At 46.6% G+C, this 25,070-nt stretch overlaps 1 protein-coding gene across 1 annotated transcript; it reads right to left on the bottom strand.

Annotated features, from left to right (window-relative positions):
- Positions 1 to 1,678: 1,678 nt before the first annotated feature.
- LOC115181883 (dual specificity tyrosine-phosphorylation-regulated kinase 2) lies at positions 1,679 to 20,998 on the bottom strand. The gene is made up of 3 exons (XM_029743566.1): positions 20,574 to 20,998; positions 19,727 to 19,857; positions 1,679 to 4,034 (listed from the first exon to the last, which is right to left on the bottom strand). The coding sequence occupies exons 1-3, from the start codon at positions 20,611 to 20,613 to the stop codon at positions 2,394 to 2,396; spliced, it is 1,812 nt and encodes a 603-aa protein (XP_029599426.1). The 5' UTR covers positions 20,614 to 20,998; the 3' UTR covers positions 1,679 to 2,393.
- Positions 20,999 to 25,070: the final 4,072 nt, after the last annotated feature.

The raw sequence follows: 25,070 nt of genomic DNA on the forward strand, positions 1-25,070 counted from the left end.
AACACATTTGGGGGAAATGTTTATTACTAGGTTTAGGAATCTGTTTTAAAGGTTGAATTCCACATAAAGTAAGGGGGGGGGTATGTGAACCCTTTTTTGGCTGTGCAAGGGAACAAGCGTTTTAGGAATTTACACTCTGGCCAGAGACACGTATTGGTTCACTACTGAAAATATTCAAGAAAGGATCAAATGAAAATAAAACTCCTACTCTACAGTAGCAACAGTCAACATGGTATAAGCTAAGCAATTCAAAAAGCTACATGAATCCACCTTAAGTCCTGATTCATCAGAGTGCTTTATAACCACGTGTTATAACACTCACTGCCTTTCACTACAACCTGGAGTACTACTGAGATAACCCAGGCTCTGAAGAACACCTTCTATTCAGTATTACTGAGATAACCCAGGCTCTGAAGAACACCTTCTATTCAGTATTACTGAGATAACCCAGGCTCTGAAGAACACCTTCTATTCAGTATTACTGAGATAACCCAGGCTCTGAGGAACACCTTCTATTCAGTACTACTGAGATAACCCAGGCTCTGAAGAACACCTTCTATTCAGTATTACTGAGATAACCCAGGCTCTGAGGAACACCTTCTATTCAGTACTACTGAGATAACCCAGGCTCTGAAGAACACCTTCTATTCTGTATTACTGAGATAACCCAGGCTCTGAAGAACACCTTCTATTCAGTATTACTGAGATAACCCAGGCTCTGAAGAACACCTTCTATTCAGTACTACTGAGATAACCCAGGCTCTGAAGAACACCTTCTATTCAGTATTACTGAGATAACCCAGGCTCTGAAGAACACCTTCTATTCAGTACTACTGAGATAACCCAGGCTCTGAAGAACACCTTCTATTCAAGTATATGGAGTCATGCCCGTGTAGTAAGCACCTCATTGACCTACCAGCCCCTACCTACCTACCTACCTACCTACCTACCTACCCAGCCTGACCCTAGATCAGTCCTTCAACACAGACACAGTCCTCTCTGATGAGGACATTATAATATCCACAGTCCTTCAACACAGACACAGTCATCTCTGATGAGGACATTATAATATCCACAGTCCTTCAACACAGACAGTCGTCTCTGATGAGGACATTATAATATCCACAGTCCTTCAACACAGACACAGTCGTCTCTGATGAGGACATTATAATATTCAAAGCCACTTCACCTCAGCTCTACTCTGCCTCAGCACACTTAGTTTCTAATCATCCAATAATCTGCTACAACAAAACAAAATACATTTTTGCTCCAAAATCCTCTATACCACCATTTTCAAATAAAAAGCACCACTGTTTTGCTGTGAGGATATACAGTTCACAGCAGCTGTACCAAGGAACAGCACCTAATAACTTACTATGTTGACATCTTTTATTCTGATTGATGCCATTCCTCTCCCCTCCTCTCCTCTCCCCTCCTCCCCCCTCCTCTCCCTCCTCTCCTCTCCTCTCCCCTCCTCTCCTCCCCCCTCCTCCCCCCCTCTCCTCTCCTCTCCTCTCCCTCCTCTCCCCTCCCCTCCTCTCCTCTCCTCTCTCTCCTCTCCTCTCCCTCCTCTCCTCTCCTCTCCTCCTCTCCTCTCTGACAGAACACATTCTGTGTATCACTCCCATGTTTGTGGTACAGGTGAGAACAGACAAACCTGCACTCTTTTTCCCCCTCGTTCTAGTTCTGTTGTTTAAGGAATGTCAAGAGAATTACAGGCACGTACCATAGTCTGTCATGTAAACAAATGTTTCCACCCCGCGGTCCAACCTCTCACTTTAACTCTTAACAGTCTTAAAACAGTCACTTTCCATCCTCCTTTGACCAAAACCTCATCTCGGATACTATCATCTTAGCTTATAAAAAACACCTTTCTCACAGCTATTTAATGTCACAATGTCAGTCAGATAAGGTAGAGAAGCAGAGCCTAAATATCTCCAGTGTCTGAAATGAGTTAGTTATGGACATGTGTTTATCGTGGCCAGCCACCCATTCTGTTTTTCTACACTATCATGCCCAGGTTATGAATCTCTGCTTGGGCCAGATTGTGTGAACGGTAGTCACCTGTCCCATCATACCACACAGTCCTGAGACTAAACACCTAAAAGCTTTGTTCCCTTCATCATGACCACTTTCATGTTTTTGTCTTGTTTATATTTCCATAAAAGCTGCTACAGAGCTGCTAAACAATGATGCAGTGAATAATAACGCTGAATAATCCCCTCTGTCTAAAAACCACACTGTTGAGTACTGGGACTGGTACTGTTTGGCTTCCCCGGTTGTTTTTGCTCTCAGGAGATGGACACAATCATCTCTCCATTTAAAAAACCAACCAAACCAGTAAGAAGAGATATCCTAGATTAGACCACCAACTAGTGTTGTTTACTGTTCCTTCAACTGACTAGTTTTGGCAACACTGTCCTCTGTTGGATGTTCCCGTTAGCGTCCGTCATTTGTGCCAGGTTAGTCCTTATCTTGGAGGTGGAGCCCGAGGTGGGGGGTAATTTGGAGATTGAGGTGATAGCACCAGAGCCCCCGTCAGTGATACGCTTCACGGCCGTTTTGTCCCCCGTGGGAGGTTTGGGCAAGCGCCTCCTGAGCCAGGGGTGCCTGAGGGCCTGGCTGGGGGTCATGCGCACAGCAGGGTCCCACTCCAGACACTGCTTGATGAAGTCCAGGAACAGGGGGTCATCGCAGCCCTTCAAGGCCGTCACCCACTCCTTGCTCCCCGGGGGTCCCCTCAGCTTGCCCCGGCGGGAGCGCCCCCCGTTCAGCACCACCGAGCCGTCCGGCAGGGTCGTCACCGCGCAGTACCGGGGGAAACCCTTGGAGCTCACAAAGTTTTTGGCTCTCTTGGAAGAGTCCAGCAGTTTCTGCGAGGGCACGCCAAGCAGCTCCATGACGCATGCCAGTTGGTCCCCTTCATCTTCGCCCGGCAGGAGAGGGTACCCAGTGAGTAACTCTGCTAAGATACAGCCCAGGCTCCACATGTCAATAGGCATCCCATAGCGTGACCCCAGGATGACCTCAGGAGCTCTGTAAAAACGAGACTGGATGTAGGTGTAAACCCGCTGGTGCTCGTAGCAACTAGAGCCAAAGTCGATCACCTTGATCCCGCTGCGTCCCTGCTGCTTCAGGAGAATGTTCTCTGGCTTCAGGTCACAGTGGATGATACGGTTCTTGTGCAGTGAGTCCAGACACTGCAGGATAGAGTGGGCGAACTTCCTGACGAGCGGCAAGCTGAAGCCCTGGAACTTGTTCTTCTTGATGAGCTCGTAGAGGTTCATGCTGAGGAGTTCAAAGGTCATGCAGATGTGGTTACGGAATGTGAAGTTCTCCAGCATGTGGATCACGTTCATGGTGGAGTCTTTGTCCTGCTTCCTCAGGTGCTCCAGGATCCGGATCTCCTCCGCCGCCTGGCGGTGGAACCTCTTCTCATTCCTCACCATCTTCAGCGCCACGTGGCAGTGGGCCTTGTGATCGTAGGCCTTCACCACCTGACCGAAACTGCCCTTGCCAATCACCTTGAGAACCTCGTAGCGGTAGGAGACGTGGTCGTGGGGCACCTGGATGTAGGAGCCCTGATCGTCATCGTAGCCTCCGTTGTTGGACCCCCCGATCACCCCCGGCCTCTTCTTGGCGTTGGGGCCAGCGAAGTACACTTCTGGGTAGCTGAATATCTCATGGTGCTCGAAGGCCGTAAGCTTGGGCATGAACTGCTTCATGGCCTGCTCCGGGGTCAGGGTGGCCGGCTGAGGCTTGCTGTCGGTGGACTTGAGGGAGGCTGAGCTGGCCTGCCGACACTGGGCCGTGGTAGTGGTGATGTCGGGCTGCTGTCGGTCAGGCTGCTGTCGGTCAGGCTGCTGTCGGTCAGGCTGCGGTAGCCCTGCCCGGCCCACAGAGGCCAACCCATTGGGCTGTGCAGTCAACACTGTCCGTTTGTTGCTGTTCTCCTCAAACAGCTGTTGAACGTGGATCTGTTGGTGGTTCCCCACGTGCATGTGGTCACTCATGGTGTGCTTATTGCCTCCAACCTGGAAGAGATCAGACAGAACAAGCCATTAGAATCAGCAGCAGCATCAACAGGAAAAGACCCATCTGAAAACAACGGACAGAAACAGTTGAACCCTGCACCCAAATACTTTGAGGAACTATTGAGTCGAGCATGCCAATTGTGGATTCTAAAAGATACAGGACATTTCATGGGGTTTAAAACAGTACATTATTTGACTGAATCTCCAACCAACACAAAGGTGTGTTTCTAGATATAATCCATCTACCGCTGACAGGAACACCTGGTCTAGGTCTCTGATGTGTTTCTAGATATAATCCATCTACCACTGACAGGAACACCTGGTCTAGGTCTCTGATGTGTTTCTAGATATAATCCAACTACCACTGACAGGAACACCTGGTCTAGGTCTCTGATGTGTTTCTAGATATAATCCATCTACCACTGACAGGAACACCTGGTCTAGGTCTCTGATGTGTTTCTAGATATAATCCAACTACCACTGACAGGAACACCTGGTCTAGGTCTCTGATGTGTTTCTAGATATAATCCATCTACCACTGACAGGAACACCTGGTCTAGGTCTCTGATGTGTTTCTAGATATAATCCATCTACCACTGACAGGAACACCTGGTCTAGGTCTCTGATGTGTTTCTAGATATAATCCATCTACCACTGACAGGAACACCTGGTCTAGGTCTCTGATGTGTTTCTAGATATAATCCATCTACCACTAACAGGAACAGGTTTTATCTTGTGTAGGTCTTAGCTTGTGGTTTATAAAGACATTACAGCATCTACAGGACAGTGGTGTTGTATCTATAGCAGAGTAAAGCTTTATCTAGCTCGCCGTACTGATCTGCAGGATAAGGCTCTTAGCAGGGAGTAGTGTGTGTGTGTGTGTCTGAAGGCCCTTAGCAGGGAGTAATGTGTGTGTGTGTGTGTGTGTGTGTGTGTGTCTGAAGGCCCTTAGCAGGGAGTAATGTGTGTGTGTGTGTGTGTGTGTGTGTGTGTCTGAAGGCCCTTAGCAGGGAGTAATGTGTGTGTGTCTGGTAGAGTTGTGTTACTATACTAGTCCAGCTGATAAAGGAACCAGGAAGAAGGAAGCTGTAGGGAGAGTTGTGTTACTATACTAGTCCAGCTGATAAAGGAACCAGGAAGAAGGAAGCTGTAGGGAGAGTTGTGTTACTATACTAGTCCAGCTGACAAAGGAACCAGGAAGAAGGAAGCTGTAGGGAGAGTTGTGTTACTATACTAGTCCAGCTGATAAAGGAACCAGGAAGAAGGAAGCTGTAGGGAGAGTTGTGTTACTACACTAGTCCAGCTGATAAAGGAACCAGGAAGAAGGAAGCTGTAGGGAGAGTTGTGTTACTATACTAGTCCAGCTGATAAAGGAACCAGGAAGAAGGAAGCTGTAGGGAGAGTTGTGTTACTATACTAGTCCAGCTGATAAAGGAACCAGGAAGAAGGAAGCTGTAGGGAGAGTTGTGTTACTATACTAGTCCAGCTGATAAAGGAACCAGGAAGAAGGAAGCTGTAGGGAGAGTTGTGTTACTATACTAGTCCAGCTGATAAAGGAACCAGGAAGAAGGAAGCTGTAGGGAGAGTTGTGTTACTATACTAGTCCAGCTGATAAAGGAACCAGGAAGAAGGAAGCTGTAGGGAGAGTTGTGTTACTATACTAGTCCAGCTGATAAAGGAACCAGGAAGAAGGAAGCTGTAGGGAGAGTTGTGTTACTATACTAGTCCAGCTGATAAAGGAATGGGGGAGGAGACAACAGAAGACAAAGGGGGACTCTCTCACTCCCCGTCCTACTCTGCTCTGGACCAAATCAACAGAAAAGACAGTGTGTGTTTGTGTGTGAGCGTGTGTGCGTGTGTGCTGCAGGAAGATTGTGAAATAGGACACAATGGTGAACAAACCGGATTTCCAGACTCAACAGGTTTCAAGGGATCAGCTCCCATCGGGACTAGACTGTCTCTTAGTGTTCACCTCCTCAGTACTGACTGCTGCTCGCTGCCAGGCCCTTTACCCTCCCTTACTCTGCATAACATTACTGACCAGCCCTATACCCTCCCTTACTCTGCATAACATTACTGACCAGCCCAGCCCTATACCCTCCCTTACTCTGCATAACATTACTGACCAGCCCTATACCCTCCCTTACTCTGCATAACATTACTGACCAGCCCAGCCCTATACCCTCCCTTACTCTGCATAACATTACTGACCAGCCCTATACCCTCCCTTACTCTGCATAACATTACTGACCAGCCCAGCCCTATACCCTCCCTTACTCTGCATAACATTACTGACCAGCCCTATACCCTCCCTTACTCTGCATAACATTACTGACCAGCCCAGCCCTATACCCTCCCTTACTCTGCATAACATTACTGACCAGCCCAGCCCTATACCCTCCCTTACTCTGCATAACATTACTGACCAGCCCAGCCCTATACCCTCCCTTACTCTGCATAACAATACTGACCAGTCCAGCCCAGCTCGGGGCTGATGTATATCTGATGACCTCATAGACCATAATACAACCCTGCCTCATCCAACTGGTCTGTTTTGCTCTCTCTTTCCCTCACTCTCTCCCCTTCTCTCCTCTCTCTCTCTCTCTTTCTCCCGCTCTCTCTCTCTCCCCTTCTCCTCTCCTCTCTATCTCCCTCTCCTCTCTACCCCCCTCCCTCTCCTCTATCTTTCTCCCTCTCTCTGTCTCTCTGCATTGTGTCAATGACATACTGCATTATGTGTTTGAATAAAGTCACTAGAAACTCCCTACCAGGTCAGACTAGTCACTAGAAACTCCCTACCAGGTCAGACTAGTCACTAGAAACTCACTACCAGGTCAGACTAGTCACTAGAAACTCACTACCAGGTCAGACTAGTCACTAGAAACTCACTACCAGGTCAGACTAGTCACTAGAAACTCCCTACCAGGTCAGACTAGTCACTAGAAACTCACTACCAGGTCAGACTAGTCACTAGAAACTCACTACCAGGTCAGACTAGTCACTAGAAACTCACTACCAGGTCAGACTAGTCACTAGAAACTCACTACCAGGTCAGACTAGTCACTAGAAACTCCCTACCAGGTCAGACTAGTCACTAGAAACTCCCTACCAGGTCAGACTAGTCACTAGAAACTCCCTACCAGGTCAGACTAGTCACTAGAAACTCACTACCAGGTCAGACTAGTCACTAGAAACTCACTACCAGGTCAGACTAGTCACTAGAAACTCACTACCAGGTCAGACTAGTCACTAGAAACTCACTACCAGGTCAGACTAGTCACTAGAAACTCACTACCAGGTCAGACTAGTCACTAGAAACTCACTACCAGGTCAGACTAGTCACTAGAAACTCACTACCAGGTCAGACTAGTCACTAGAAACTCACTACCAGGTCAGACTAGTCACTAGATTCTTCCTAGTAAAATCCATAGAGGATGACATGTACAATATGCCCCTTCCTTCAGTATGAGTAGAGAGAAGTTTTAGGTTGTTTTTGGGAAATGTTTTTTCATAATAACTTCAATACTCTGTGTATCTAGCTCCTTCTTTCCTATAAATGTTTACCATGAACGGTATTAGTGTACTTCCTGTGTTCCTGAGCTTCCTCCCCAGCAGACCCTTCCTAAGTAGATAAGGTGATTACCTCCTCGCTCGGCAGACATCTTGTTTTCTCTGCAACATCCTGTTGCTTCGTTCAGGCAGGGGTTTGTCTATTCCCCCTGTCCTACTGCTTCCACACACACACACACACACACACACACACACACACACACACACACACACACACACTAGACCTTTCAGACCATGGTTAGAGTCCTTCTTCTCTCCCTCCAGAAACCATTACTGTCCTGTCTGTAGACTAGACTAACCATTACTGTCCTGTCTGTAGACTAGACTAACCATTACTGTCCTGTCTGTAGACTAGACTAACCATTACTGTCCTGTCTGTAGACTAGACTAACCATTACTGTCCTGTCTGTAGACTAGACTAACCATTACTGTCCTGTCTGTAGACTAGACTAACCATTACTGTCCTGTCTGTAGACTAGACTAACCATTACTGTCCTGTCTGTAGACTAGACTAACCATTACTGTCCTGTCTGTAGAATAGAGTGTGTCTCAATACAGTAGGTATTCCATACATTACACTGTAATCAGCTGGTAGAACTGGTTTATTACTCTGTCTGCACTCTAACCCGATGGTCATTTCACTTCTAACTTCCTCTATTCGCCTGGGGTGATATCCCAAAAGTCACCCTATTCCCTACATAGTGTTCCACTGTTGTGTGTATACTTTATAGTGCGCTATAAAGGGAATAGGGTGCCACTTCAGACACACCTAGAGGTTACCGTGTGATAATTCATCAGAACGTATCAGAGTACGGTAACAGAGACTGGTCTCCTAGAGGTCACCGTGTGATAATTCATCAGAACGTATCAGAGTACGGTAACAGAGACTGGTCACCTAGAGGTTACCGTGTGATAATTCATCAGAACGTATCAGAGTACGTTAACAGAGACTGGTCACCTAGAGGTTACCGTGTGATAATTCATCAGAACGTATCAGAGTACGGTAACAGAGACTGGTCTCCTAGAGGTTACCGTGTGATAATTCATCAGAACGTATCAGAGTACGGTAACAGAGACTGGTCTCCTAGAGGTTACCGTGTGATAATTCATCAGAACGTATCAGAGTACGGTAACAGAGACTGGTCTCCTAGAGGTTACCGTGTGATAATTCATCAGAACGTATCAGAGTACGGTAACAGAGACTGGTCACCTAGAGGTTACCGTGTGATAATTCATCAGAACGTATCAGAGTACGGTAACAGAGACTGGTCACCTAGAGGTTACCGTGTGATAATTCATCAGAACGTATCAGAGTACGGTAACAGAGACTGGTCTCCTAGAGGTCACCGTGTGATAATTCATCAGAACGTATCAGAGTACGGTAACAGAGACTGGTCTCCTAGAGGTTACCGTGCGATAATTCATCAGAACGTATCAGAGTACGGTAACAGAGACTGGTCACCTAGAGGTCACCGTGTGATAATTCATCAGAACGTATCAGAGTACGGTAACAGAGACTGGTCTCCTAGAGGTCACCGTGTGATAATTCATCAGAACGTATCAGAGTACGGTAACAGAGACTGGTCACCTAGAGGTTACCGTGTGATAATTCATCAGAACGTATCAGAGTACGGTAACAGAGACTGGTCTCCTAGAGGTTACCGTGTGATAATTCATCAGAACGTATCAGAGTACGGTAACAGAGACTGGTCTCCTAGAGGTTACCGTGTGATAATTCATCAGAACGTATCAGAGTACGGTAACAGAGACTGGTCTCCTAGAGGTTACCGTGTGATAATTCATCAGAACGTATCAGAGTACGGTAACAGAGACTGGTCTCCTAGAGGTTACCGTGTGATAATTCATCAGAACGTATCAGAGTACGGTAACAGAGACTGGTCACCTAGAGGTCACCGTGTGATAATTCATCAGAACGTATCAGAGTACGGTAACAGAGACTGGTCACCTAGAGGTCACCGTGTGATAATTCATCAGAACGTATCAGAGTACGGTAACAGAGACTGGTCACCTAGAGGTTACCGTGTGATAATTCATCAGAACGTATCAGAGTACGGTAACAGAGACTGGTCTCCTAGAGGTTACCGTGTGATAATTCATCAGAACGTATCAGAGTACGGTAACAGAGACTGGTCTCCTAGAGGTTACCGTGTGATAATTCATCAGAACGTATCAGAGTACGGTAACAGAGACTGGTCTCCTAGAGGTTACCGTGTGATAATTCATCAGAACGTATCAGAGTACGGTAACAGAGACTGGTCTCCTAGAGGTTACCGTGTGATAATTCATCAGAACGTATCAGAGTACGGTAACAGAGACTGGTCTCCTAGAGGTTACCGTGTGATAATTCATCAGAACGTATCAGAGTACGGTAACAGAGACTGGTCACCTAGAGGTTACCGTGTGATAATTCATCAGAACGTATCAGAGTACGGTAACAGAGACTGGTCACCTAGAGGTCACCGTGTGATAATTCATCAGAACGTATCAGAGTACGGTAACAGAGACTGGTCTCCTAGAGGTCACCGTGTGATAATTCATCAGAACGTATCAGAGTACGGTAACAGAGACTGGTCTCCTAGAGGTTACCGTGTGATAATTCATCAGAACGTATCAGAGTACGGTAACAGAGACTGGTCTCCTAGAGGTTACCGTGTGATAATTCATCAGAACGTATCAGAGTACGGTAACAGAGACTGGTCTCATAGAGGTCACCGTGTGATAATTCATCAGAACGTATCAGAGTACGGTAACAGAGACTGGTCTCCTAGAGGTTACCGTGTGATAATTCATCAGAACGTATCAGAGTACGGTAACAGAGACTGGTCACCTAGAGGTTACCGTGTGATAATTCATCAGAACGTATCAGAGTACGGTAACAGAGACTGGTCTCCTAGAGGTTACCGTGTGATAATTCATCAGAACGTATCAGAGTACGGTAACAGAGACTGGTCTCCTAGAGGTCACCGTGTGATAATTCATCAGAACGTATCAGAGTACGGTAACAGAGACTGGTCTCCTAGAGGTTACCGTGTGATAATTCATCAGAACGTATCAGAGTACGGTAACAGAGACTGGTCTCCTAGAGGTTACCGTGTGATAATTCATCAGAACGTATCAGAGTACGGTAACAGAGACTGGTCACCTAGAGGTCACCGTGTGATAATTCATCAGAACGTATCAGAGTACGGTAACAGAGACTGGTCTCCTAGAGGTTACCGTGTGATAATTCATCAGAACGTATCAGAGTACGGTAACAGAGACTGGTCACCTAGAGGTCACCGTGTGATAATTCATCAGAACGTATCAGAGTACGGTAACAGAGACTGGTCACCTAGAGGTCACCGTGTGATAATTCATCAGAACGTATCAGAGTACGGTAACAGAGACTGGTCACCTAGAGGTTACCGTGTGATAATTCATCAGAACGTATCAGAGTACGGTAACAGAGACTGGTCACCTAGAGGTTACCGTGTGATAATTCATCAGAACGTATCAGAGTACTCTGATAATACAGACAGGACAGAGCTGGTGCTAGTCCTCTGGGTTAAGGTCCCCTTGCCCTGGAACACAGACAGGACAGAGCTGCTACTAGTCCTCTGGGTTAAGGTCCCCTTGTCCTGGAACACAGACAGGACAGAGCTGGTGCTAGTCCTCTGGGTTAAGGTCCCCTTGCCCTGGAACACAGACAGGACAGAGCTGCTACTAGTCCTCTGGGTTAAGGTCCCCTTGCCCTGGAACACAGACAGGACAGAGCTGGTGCTAGTCCTCTGGGTTAAGGTCCCCTTGCCCTGGAACACAGACAGGACAGAGCTGGTGCTAGTCCTCTGGGTTAAGGTCCCCTTGTCCTGGAACACAGACAGGACAGAGCTGGTGCTAGTCCTCTGGGTTAAGGTCCCCTTGTCCTGGAACACAGACAGGACAGAGTTGATGCTAGTCCTCTGGGTTAAGGTCCCCTTGCCCTGGAACACAGACAGGACAGAGCTGCTACTAGTCCTCTGGGTTAAGGTCCCCTTGCCCTGGAACACAGACAGGACAGAGCTGCTACTAGTCCTCTGGGTTAAGGTCCCCTTGCCCTGGAACACAGACAGGACAGAGCTGGTGCTAGTCCTCTGGGTTAAGGTCCCCTTGCCCTGGAACACAGACAGGACAGAGCTGCTACTAGTCCTCTGGGTTAAGGTCCTCGTGCCCTGGAACACAGACAGGACAGAGCTGCTGCTAGTCCTCTGGGTTAAGGTCCCCTTGCCCTGGAACACAGACAGGACAGAGCTGGTGCTAGTCCTCTGGGTTAAGGTCCCCTTGTCCTGGAACACAGACAGGACAGAGCTGGTGCTAGTCCTCTGGGTTAAGGTCCCCTTGTCCTGGAACACAGACAGGACAGAGTTGATGCTAGTCCTCTGGGTTAAGGTCCCCTTGCCCTGGAACACAGACAGGACAGAGCTGCTACTAGTCCTCTGGGTTAAGGTCCCCTTGCCCTGGAACACAGACAGGACAGAGCTGCTACTAGTCCTCTGGGTTAAGGTCCCCTTGCCCTGGAACACAGACAGGACAGAGCTGGTGCTAGTCCTCTGGGTTAAGGTCCCCTTGCCCTGGAACACAGACAGGACAGAGCTGCTACTAGTCCTCTGGGTTAAGGTCCTCGTGCCCTGGAACACAGACAGGACAGAGCTGCTGCTAGTCCTCTGGGTTAAGGTCCCCTTGCCCTGGAAAACAGACAGGACAGAGCTGGTGCTAGTCCTCTGGGTTAAGGTCCCCTTGCCCTGGAACACAGACAGGACAGAGCTGGTGCTAGTCCTCTGGGTTAAGGTCCCCTTGCCCTGGAACACAGACAGGACAGAGCTGGTGCTAGTCCTCTGGGTTGAGGGGACAGTCAGTCCCAGCATGTCCTTGATGTAAAGGCACAGGCTTACATTGTGTGTCTTTTTAAAGCACCAAGGTAATAAACTAGACCCCTTCTGAAATGTTCAGCATGTCACCCTGTTCCTAGTGCCTGAATGTTCTCAGCTGGTCTCTGTACTACAGAACAGGACTGAGAGGTGGTAGTCAGCTGGTCTCTGTACTACAGAACAGGACTGAGAGGTGGTAGTCAGCTGGTCTCTGTACTACAGAACAGGACTGAGAGGTGGTAGTCAGCTGGTCTCTGTACTACAGAACAGGACTGAGAGGTGGTAGTCAGCTGGTCTCTGTACTACAGAACAGGACTGAGAGGTGGTAGTCAGCTGGTCTCTGTACTACAGAACAGGACTGAGAGGTGGTTGTCAGCTGGTCTCTGTACTACAGAACAGGACTGAGAGGTGGTTGTCAGCTGGTCTCTGTACTACAGAACAGGACTGAGAGGTGGTTGTCAGCTGGTCTCTGTACTACAGAACAGGACTGAGAGGTGGTAGTCAGCTGGTCTCTGTACTACAGAACAGGACTGAGAGGTGGTAGTCAGCTGGTCTCTGTACTACAGAACAGGACTGAGAGGTGGTAGTCAGCTGGTCTCTGTACTACAGAACAGGACTGAGAGGTGGTTGTCAGCTGGTCTCTGTACTACAGAACAGGACTGAGAGGTGGTGGAGCTATAAATGCTTTCACCATGCCAACTAGAGTTATTCCACCATGCCAACTAGTTATTCCACCATGCCAACTAGAGTTATTCCACCATGCCAACTAGAGTTATTCCACCATGTCAACTAGAGTTATTCCGCCATGTCAACTAGAGTTATTCCACCATGTCAGCTAGAGTTATTCCACCATGTCAACTAGAGTTATTCCGCCATGTCAACTAGAGTTATTCCGCCATGTCAACTAGAGTTATTCCACCATGTCAACTAGAGTTATTCCACCAAGTCAACTAGAGTTATTCCACCATGTCAGCTAGAGTTATTCCACCATGTCAACTAGAGTTATTCCACCATGTCAACTAGAGTTATTCCGCCATGTCAACTAGAGTTATTCCACCATGTCAACTAGAGTTATTCCACCAAGTCAACTAGAGTTATTCCACCATGTCAACTAGAGTTATTCCACCATGTCAACTAGAGTTATTCCACCATGTCAACTAGAGTTATTCCACCATGTCAACTAGAGTTATTCCACCATACCATACTTGTACAAAATGTTTATCTACACACAGACACATCATGTTGAACTAGTGTCTGTGAAATGATCAGCCATGTATTGTTACCTCTGAGACAACATACTGTGTGTGTGTCTCAATAGCTGTTGTAAATGCTGCCTTTTTAACACTTGTCCTGTGTCTTGGTTGGTTAACAGGGACATGATGTGGACAGGTGGGGGGGCAGGTCAGGGAGAGGGTAGAAAGGACGACAGCTGCAGATTACAGGATACCACTGGTCTGTAGCCCAAACGACACACAAACCACACGTGTTCAGTAGAGCACACCGCAGCAAAAGACAGTCCCTCCCTGGTTCAGTCCGTTTGGGGCGTGATGAACAAGACCCAGCTCTCTGCAGACGGCCGGGGGTACCACAGTCATTTATCACACCCCTCACCACCCCCAGTGTCCCAACTAAGACAATGATCATCTCTGACTGCAAATACGTCTCAAATAGCCCCCTATTCTCATATAGAGCCGATGGGCTTTGGTCACAGGTAGGGCACTAGAGAGGGAATAGGGGGCCGTTTGGGAGGAGAGCTGTGTTTTGCTCCCAGCGTTGTGTTCCACTAAGAGGCTTTGTTTCGCCACCGCTCTGTATTGTAGAGGTTCTGGTTCTAGAACAGATGTCTTCACCACCTCTCTGTATTGTAGAGGTTCTGGTTCCAGAACAGATGTCTTCGCCACCTCTCTGTATTGTAGAGGTTCTGGTTCCAGAACAGATGTCTTCACCACCTCTCTGTATTGTAGAGGTTCTGGTTCCAGAACAGATGTCTTCACCACCTCTCTGTATTGTAGAGGTTCTGGTTCCAGAACAGACGTCTTCACCACCGCTCTGTATTGTAGAGGTTCTGGTTCCAGAACAGACGTCTTCACCACCTCTCTGTATTGTAGAGGTTCTGGTTCTAGAACAGACGTCTTCGCCACCTCTCTGTATTGTAGAGGTTCTGGTTCCAGAACAGATGTCTTCACCACCTCTCTGTATTGTAGAGGTTCTGGTTCCAGAACAGATGTCTTCACCACCGCTCTGTATTGTAGAGGTTCTGGTTCCAGAACAGATGTCTTCACCACCTATCTGTATTGTAGAGGTTCTGGTTCCAGAACTGATGTCTTCACCACCTCTCTGTATTGTAGAGGTTCTGGTTCCAGAACAGATGTCTTCACCACCTCTCTGTATTGTAGAGGTTCTGGTTTCAGAACAGATGTCTTCACCACCTATCTGTATTGTAGAGGTTCTGGTTCCAGAATAGATGTCTTCACCACCTCTCTGTATTGTAGAGGTTCTGGTTCTAGAACAGATGTCTTCGCCACCTCTCTGTATTGTAGAGGTTCTGGTTCCAGAACAGATGTCTTCACCACCTCTCTGTATTGTAGAGGTTCTGGTTCCAGAACAGATGTCTTCGCCACCTCTCTGTATTGTAGAGGTTCTGGTTCCAGAACAGATGTCTTCGCCACCTCTCTGTATTGTAGAGGTTCTGGTTCCAGAACAGATATCTTCGCCACCTCTTTGTATTGTAGAGGTTCTGGTTCCAGAACAGATGTCTTCGCCACCTCTCTGTATTGTAGAGGTTCTGGTTCCAGAACAGATGTCTTCACCACCTCTCTGTATTGTAGAGGTTCTGGTTCTAGAACAGATGTCTTCGCCACCTCTCTGTATTGTAGAGGTTCTGGTTCCAGAACAGATGTCTTCGCCACCTCTCTGTATTGTAGAGGTTCTGGTTCCAGAACAGATGTCTTCACCACCTCTCTGTATTGTAGAGGTTCTGGCTCCAGAACAGATGTCTTCGCCACCTCTCTGTATTGTAGAGGTTCTGGTTCCAGAACAGATGTCTTTGTGTCAACACTAATGAGGTTAGTTCAGTTCAGGACAAACAGAAGAAACAGAACAGTCAATAACTGAGTGGACAGAGAGCTAGCAACCTTGACAGCATTAGATAGGCCAATTCTCCCACTAATAACACCTGAACATGTGACCTTATTGTGTCTCTGTCCTCTTCCTCTCTGGATAACAATGACTGTCTGTAACACATGGAGCAACTGTTACTGCCAGTGACCTGCCTGGAATGGACACCAGGACTACTTGAACAAACAGGCCTGACAGGGAGCGTAGCTACTGGAATGGACACCAGGACTACTTGAACAAACAACAGACCTGACAGGGAGCGTAGCTACTGGAATGGACACCAGGACTACTTGAACAAACAACAGACCTGACAGGGAGCGTAGCTACTGGAATGGACACCAGGACTACTTGAACAAACAACAGACCTGACAGGGAGCGTAGCTACTGGAATGGACACCAGGGCTACTTGAACAAACAACAGACCTGACAGGGAGCGTAGCTACTGGAATGGACACCAGGACTACTTGAACAAACAACAGACCTGACAGGGAGCGTAGCTACTGGAATGGACACCAGGACTACTTGAACAAACAACAGACCTGACAGGGAGCGTAGCTACTGGAATGGACACCAGGACTACTTGAACAAACAACAGACCTGACAGGGAGCGTAGCTACTGGAATGGACACCAGGACTACTTGAACAAACAACAGACCTGACAGGGAGCGTAGCTACTGGAATGGACACCAGGACTACTTGAACAAACAGACCTGACAGGGAGCGTAGCTACTGGAATGGACACCAGGACTACTTGAACAAACAACAGACCTGACAGGGAGCGTAGCTACTGGAATGGACACCAGGACTACTTGAACAAACAGGCCTGACAGGGAGCGTAGCTACTGGAATGGACACCAGGACTACTTGAACAAACAGGCCTGACAGGGAGCGTAGCTACTGGAATGGACACCAGGACTACTTGAACAAACAACAGACCTGACAGGGAGCGTAGCTACTGGAATGGACACCAGGACTACTTGAACAAACAACAGACCTGACAGGGAGCGTAGCTACTGGAATGGACACCAGGACTACTTGAACAAACAACAGACCTGACAGGGAGCGTAGCTACTGGAATGGACACCAGGACTACTTGAACAAACAGGCCTGACAGGGAGCGTAGCTACTGGAATGGACACCAGGACTACTTGAACAAACAACAGACCTGACAGGGAGCGTAGCTACTGGAATGGACACCAGGACTACTTGAACAAACAACAGACCTGACAGGCAGCGTAGCTACAATAACATGATTCCAACCACCAGTGTAGCTGCATTAAGGTGCAGAATTATTTGTTAGACTCGTGATTGAGAGACTTTATTGTCTCACAATTGTATTGGGAAAGACACCAATTCCCCCCCCCAGTGAAAGTTAGTTTTGCAGAGTCGGTCAAATCTATGTAGTTGTTTTTTGGATGACTAGAGGTAAATAATTGAGTAAATCAGAGAGCGACGTTGTGAATTTATGATCCAGTCTACACATTTTATGACAAGATATAACATTGTTATTACACCTAACAGTGTCTGAACCTGACAATGAACAGATAACCTGATTAAACAGTATCAATACTCAGACCACAGTGGTCATTAATTATACCTGTCTTCAGCACAGAGACAGAGACTGGTGAGACATATGTCCTGCCCTCAGCACAGAGACAGAGACTGGTGAGACATATGTCCTGCCCTCAGCACAGAGACTGGTGAGACATATGTCCTGCCCTCAGCACAAAGACAGAGACTGGTGAGACATATGTCCATTAATTATACCTGCCCTCAGCACAGAGACAGAGACTGGTGAGACATATGTCAGTTCCTCACAGCACAGAGACTGGTGAGAAATATGTCCTTTCTTCACAGCACAGAGACAGAGACTGGTGAGAAATATGTCTGTTCCTCACAGCACAGAGACAGAGACTGGTGAGAAATATGTCCTTTCCTCACAGCACAGAGACAGAGACTGGTGAGAAATATGTCTGTTCCTCACAGCACAGAGACAGAGACTGGTGAGAAATATGTCCTTTCCTCACAGCACAGAGACAGAGACTGGTGAGAAATATGTCCTTTCCTCACAGCACAGAGACAGAGACTGGTGAGAAATATGTCCTTTCCTCACAGCACAGAGACTGGTGAGAAATATGTCCTTTCCTCACAGCACAGAGACAGAGACTGGTGAGAAATATGTCCTTTCCTCACAGCACAGAGACTGGTGAGAAATATGTCTGTTCCTCACAGCACAGAGACAGAGACTGGTGAGAAATATGTTTGTGGTTTATTTCCAACTTAACAACATTGTCCCTGGGGCTATTTCAGGAAGGACCAATATACATTTTCCTAATTTGATTTGAACTTCCTGGACAGGTTTTATTTTCCATAAATCACTGTTCAAGATAAACACAAGGCCCAATAAAATAGTGTGTCAGGAGAAAGCTGCTGAGCTGGTGAGCTGGTCCTTCTGGTAGAGTCTATATTTATAGCTGTTTGAAGGAAGGGCTAAATAAAGGAATGGAGGCTCCTCCTTCATCTAGAGTCCAAATCCTCCATTACTTCAGGACAGCTTATAGAGCCTGCTGGAATAACTCTCCACCAGGATTAAAACATTACAATATCATTTCATGTCTACACATCCACCCAACATATGGCCCTTATAGTCTCGATTGATCAAATAAAGACATATCTGTCTGAAATCATGTGCAAACATCAGGTAGGCTAAGTCAGCTGGTTACCGTAGCTACACTGTTCACAGTAAGAGTTGTTAAAACCTCCCAGGACATTCAGCCTCTGCTACTTCAGTATCTCTGTCAACGTGACTATCCTAACAATAAATACAACGCTATCTTTATCTACAGCATGTAAACTCATATTACATCTCCCCGTTGTATTTGTGAACCCATGTGCTTTCTAAGGGTTCGTTACCGCCACCCATCCCCCCCCACAACAACACACAATACACTGGCCATGGCTTCCAGACTACACTCTTATGGTGTCCCCCCCCCCTCCCCACAACAACACACAATACACTGGCCATGGCTTCCAGACTACACTCTTATGGTGTCCCCCCCCCACAACAACACACAATACACTGGCCATGGCTTCCAGACTACACTCTTATGGTGTCCCCCCCCCCCCACAACAACACACAATACACTGGCCATGGCTTCCAGACTACACTCTTATGGTGTCCCCCCCCCCCCACAACAACACACAATACACTGGCCATGGCTTCCAGACTACACTCTTATGGTGTCCCCCCCCCCACATTTTATACCAGTCTGGCACCACTCTAACATCCCCCACTAACTGCCAACTCAACAACATGTAAATATGGTGTCTGCAAGTTGCAACTGTATTAGTGAGTGACAGTTATCCTTCCCTGTAGCTCAGTTGGTAGAGCATGGTGTGTGCAACGCCAGGGTTGTGGGTTTGATTCCCACGGGGGGCCAGCACAGAAAAAGAATGTATGAAGTGAAATGAAATGTATGCATTCACTACTGTAAGTCGCTCTGGATAAGAGCGTCTGCTAAATGACTAAAAATTTAAATGTAAATGAGTAGGTTAACTAACGTTTAAGCTCCAAGCTTGAAATCTAGGCTATGCCGTCTGCTACGATCACGTTAAAAGTTACAGCACCGTACAGAACGAATACCGAGTAGCCCTTCCACTGCCACCAACACAACAATCAGCACACATGACATAGACTACTAGTGTACGTGTTATCTAGGATTACATGATATAGCTTGATATCTATGTATTACCTGCTGTACCCTACACGCACTATGTTCCGATAATGTACACCTCAAGTGGCGGTGTTGCAGGACAACTTGTTTCATGGTTACATGTCGTTTATCTGAAACCAAACAGCGACGCTACATTGTAACGACCACCGTCCCTGTTCCCAACAACTACAACAGCTCGCTACAAAACATCGTTTTATTGCAGCCTATCTACGGTCTCTATAGTCTATAGGTTAGCGACGCATTATTTACATCAGACTACTATATCCATGTCAATAGGCAGCAGGTCCACACTAGTATTATTATTATTAGAAGCAGCAGATGTTCAGTCCACAGTAAACCCACACGCAGGGCTCCGTGGGCTACGTACCGTGAGCGACTTGGTATTCCTGAGCGGTGGCAGTGTGACGGGCGATGGCGGGTCTGTCGCTGCACCGGCCCGGGGACCCCCGACTCCGATTCCGGGGGAAGACTGTAGCTGGCAGATCTCACCCCCTTTGCCTGCAGATCGTACAAAAATGACACACGAAATGAGGTTAATCTGAACGGGCCTATTTACCCACATAGGCCATCTGAGAGTTATTAGACTATAAAGTAGGCTATGGACTCTGCCTTAATCCCCTTTAAGGAGAGTCATTTAAGCAGGCATTTAGGGCTCATTTTAGGTGTAAATCCTTCTTGCGACAATGCCTTCGGCAAACAGGTAGCCTATTTCCAAACGATGTGTGCTGGAACAGCCAGAATGTAGTCTGCACCGGTTGTCGATCCGTTTGCGCCCGGTAGTCGTGTAGCATATAGAGATAAAAACAACACAGCCAACCAGTCACGGAAACCAGTGGGCATATGATTCCGTCGTGCTTGCAGAAATAAACCTGTGTTTTCTCTGACACACATACTGTCATATAGGATAAATAACACACCAGCATTTGACTTTGGTTTTTCAAACAGCCACTTCAGGCTTTAGAGAAGAACAAAACCCCCGAATGTATCGCCATTAACTGCTGAAAACACAGAGCAGGGACGCACTATTTTAGCAAAGGCTCCCCCCTGGTCAACAGACCAGGGAAACCCGAAGCAAGACTCGGCGTAAACGTGTAATAAACTTATTACAAAGGACCCGACAAAGGCAGAAAATCCATCAACAATATTCCGCCGGCGATCAAAGTGAGTTTAACCGTATTGTTTAGCCCGTTCGGCTCCATATTGTTCTTCCTTACCAGTTGGGTAGACGGCAGCGCACGGCTTCTTGGATAACATGGCCGCTGGAGAGTCACACACAGAAAAACCCACTTCAGAATCTCCCCTCCTCCCACTCGGCTTCCTCCCACTCGGCTGTGTGATCACCAATTCCGCTACTCCAATCAGCTACATCCTGTCTTGCATTCGCAACGTGCAACTCTGCAAAACTGGGAAGTCTTCCATCAACACCAGCTGAAATGTTGCTTCTGCTGCCACCATCGCTTGGAAATGCAACCCAAAAACACGAACCTATAGATACAAAAACACAATATCCCACGCTAGGCTACTGTAGATCAATACAACAACAAAAAGCTCCGGGTTTTCTTTTCAACAGCAGCAACATTCGAACGTTAGATGCATCAGGAGCGACATCCTTCTCTCTCACATACACAGTAAATACATAGTCGGTCAACAAGTTTGGGTGTTGCCTTCTCCTTATCTATCGTCCTTGCACTCATCCACCTCTCTCTCTCTCTCTCTCTCTCTCTCTCTCTCTCTCTATGTCTCTCTCTCTCTCTCTCTCTCTCTCTCTCTCTGTCTCTCTCTCTCTCTCTCTCTGTCTCTCTCTCTCTCTCTGTCTCTCTCTCTCTGTCTCTCTCTGTCTCTCTCTCTCTCTCTCTCTAATGAGCATGAGATGTGGTTAATTCGGTTGCTAAGCTGGCGACGCACCACCAGCCTGTGTTCCAGCAGGAACAGACAGATCAGGGAAGACCTCTTGGTCACTTGGGGATCACTAACCCAAACCCAACCAGCCCATTAATTAGTACAACGTGATAGGAAGAGCTATAAGGACTTTTCTGACACTTGACACCCCTAACCACATTGTGAAATGAAGTATGGGTTTGCAGGTCAGAATAGTCTGTATAGCCCTGTCCACATATGATACTATACTGCACTTTGGTGCCCCACTTTGGTGCCCCACTGTACCAGTATGTGTCTAACATACACCAGCCCATAATGAGGCCTCCAGGAAGCACTATGGGACTTCAACATGCATTCTCTTTAGACAATAGCAACTGAAATCCCTATTGTAGATGATTTGAACAATGAGCTTTCAGCACACAGACTCTCTCATTAGTGTTTGAGTTGCAGGTATTTCAGACTGCAAAGGGGTACAACTATGTTTAATCTGTTACAGATTCATGACATTGGATTCACACATTTAGTTAATGAACTTTACTAAACCATTGTGTTATTCGTTCTCACAGGACTTCAACTATCCCTTCTATTGGTTGGTACTGATACTGACCTGTCTTCTATTGGTTGGTGCTGATACTGACCTGTCTTCTATTGGTTGGTACTGATACTGACCTGTCTTCTATTGGTTGGTACTGATACTAACCTGTCTTCTATTGGTTGGTACTGATACTGACCTGTCTTCTATTGGTTGGTACTGATACTGACCTGTCTTCTATTGGTTGGTACTGATACTGACCCGTCTTCTATTGGTTGGTACTGATACTGACCTGTCTTCTATTGGTTGGTACTGATACTGACCTGTCTTCTATTGGTTGGTACTGATACTGACCTGTCTTCTATTGGTTGGTACTGATACTGACCTGTCTTCTATTGGTTGGTACTGATACTGACCTGTCTTCTATTGGTTGGTACTGATACTGACCTGTCTTCTATTGGTTGGTACTGATACTGACCTGTCTTCTATTGGTTGGTACTGATACTGACCTGTCTTCTATTGGTTGGTACTGATACTGACCTGTCTTCTATTGGTTGGTACTGATACTGACCTGTCTTCTATTGGTTGGTACTGATACTGACCTGTCTTCTATTGGTTGGTACTGATACTGACCTGTCTTCTATTGGTTGGTACTGATACTGACCCGTCTTCTATTGGTTGGTACTGATACTGACCTGTCTTCTATTGGTTGGTACTGATACTGACCTGTCTTCTATTGGTTGGTACTGATACTGACCTGTCTTCTATTGGTTGGTACTGATACTGACCTGTCTTCTATTGGTTGGTACTGATACTGACCTGTCTTCTATTGGTTGGTACTGATACTGACCTGTCTTCTATTGGTTGGTACTGATACTGACCTGTCTTCTATTGGTTGGTACTGATACTGACCTGTCTTCTATTGGTTGGTACTGATACTGACCTGTCTTCTATTGGTTGGTACTGATACTGACCTGTCTTCTATTGGTTGGTACTGATACTGACCTGTCTTCTATTGGTTGGTACTGATACTGACCTGTCTTCTATTGGTTGGTACTGATACTGACCCGTCTTCTATTGGTTGGTACTGATACTGACCTGTCTTCTATTGGTTGGTACTGATACTGACCTGTCTTCTATTGGTTGGTACTGATACTGACCTGTCTTCTATTGGTTGGTACTGATACTGACCTGTCTTCTATTGGTTGGTACTGATACTGACCTGTCTTCTATTGGTTGGTACTGATACTGACCTGTCTTCTATTGGTTGGTACTGATACTGACCTGTCTTCTATTGGTTGGTACTGATACTGACCTGTCTTCTATTGGTTGGTACTGATACTGACCTGTCTTCTATTGGTTGGTACTGATACTGACCTGTCTTCTATTGGTTGGTGCTGATACTGACCTGTCTTCTATTGGTTGGTACTGATACTGACCTGTCTTCTATTGGTTGGTACTGATCCTGACCCGTCTTCTATTCCCGAGAACTTTCTTATTCAGGTGTGCATGTTTTTTGGTGATAAAGTATAATTGCATTGTTAAGGAAGAGCTCACCAGCAAGCATTTCACTGTACTGTTTACTCCTGTTGTATCCTGGGGTGCACGTGACAAATAAACTCTGATTTGAGTTGAGCTAGAGTGCAATTTAAGTGCAAACCGTTTACAAATCTGCATTATTAGTACTGAATTAGTGCTGTGTTAGTTTAGCAACCTACCTTGAAAATACGGCATGGAGTACGTCTTGCTGGCTGCAAACTATTGCAATATTCCCCAAGTGAAGTGAACTATGGCTTGAAGCTTGGTGGAGTGGACGAATGTACTGACCACTAGAGGGTTTAGCTCCTTCAACGTCTACTCCCACAGTCTCAGCCCTGACCATACAGGAGTCAGGATTCAGGAGTGAACACACACACACACACACACACACACACACACACACACACACACACACACACACACACCATCCATCCATCTCTGAAAGTAAAAATAAAAGCAGTGAGATCCTTCCATACACACCAGCATGTTGTCTCTCTGAGTCAGAGTAGTAAAACTAAATGCTCTTCAACCGATTGCTGCCCGCACCCTCCCGCCCGACTAGCATCACTACTCTGGACGGTTCTGACCTAGAATATGTGGACAACTACAAATACAAAGGTGTCTGGTTAGACTGTAAACTCTCCTTCCAGACTCACATTAAGCATCTCCAATCCAAAATTAAATCTAGAATCAGCTTCCTATTTTGCAACAAAGCCTCCTTCACTCATGCTGCCAAACATACCCACGTAAAACTGACCATCCTACCAATCCTCTACTCATCAAACTGGATGCAGTCTATCACAGTGCCATCCGTTTTGTCACCAAAGCCCCATATACTTCCCAACACTGCGACCTGTATGCTCTTGTTGGCTGGCCCTCACTACATATCCGTCGCCAAACCCACTGGCTCCAGGTCATCTATAAGTCTTTGCTAGGTAAAGCCCCACCTTAACTCAGCTCACTGGTCACCATAGCAACACCCACCTGTAGCACGCGCTCCAGCAGGTATATTTCACTGGTCATCCCCAAAGCCAACACTTAATTTGGCTGCCTTTCCTTTCATTTCTCTGCCGCCAATGACTGTAACGAATTGCAAAAATCACTGAAGCTGGAGTCTTATATCTCCCTCTCTAACTTTAGGCATCAGCTGTCTGAGCAGCTTACCGATCACTCTACCTGAATACAGCCAATCTGTAAATAGCACACCCAACTACCTCATCCCCATATTATTACTTATCCTCTTGCTCTTTTGCACCCCAGTATCTCTACTTGCACATCATCATCTGCACATCTATCACTCCAGTATTAATGCTAAATTGTTATTATTTCTCCTCTAAGGCCTATTTATTGCCTACCTCCCTACTCTTCTACATTTGCACACACTGTACATAGATTTTTCTATTTCTCTTTTCTATTGTGTTATTGACTGTATGTTTGTTTATGTGTAACTCTGTGTTGTTGTTTTTGTCGCACTGCTTTGCTTTATCTTGGCCAGGTCGCAGTTGTAATTGAGAACTTGTTCCCAACTGGCCTACCTGGTTAAATAAATGTGAAATAATAAATAAATAAATAAATAAAAGAGGCCCAGATATGGCTGTTTTGCTTTCATGCAAATCAACAGCAGAGCGACAGAGAGCCTGAAGCAACCTGTCACGTCCTGACCATAGTAAGATGTTATTTTCTATGGTAGAGTAGGTCAGGGCGTGACAGAGGGTGTTTTGTGTTTTTCTATGTATTGTATATCTATGTTTAGGTTCTAGTT

The sequence above is a fragment of the Salmo trutta genome, unplaced genomic scaffold (assembly GCF_901001165.1).
Source record: "Salmo trutta unplaced genomic scaffold, fSalTru1.1, whole genome shotgun sequence".
Classification (NCBI taxonomy): domain Eukaryota; kingdom Metazoa; phylum Chordata; class Actinopteri; order Salmoniformes; family Salmonidae; genus Salmo; species Salmo trutta.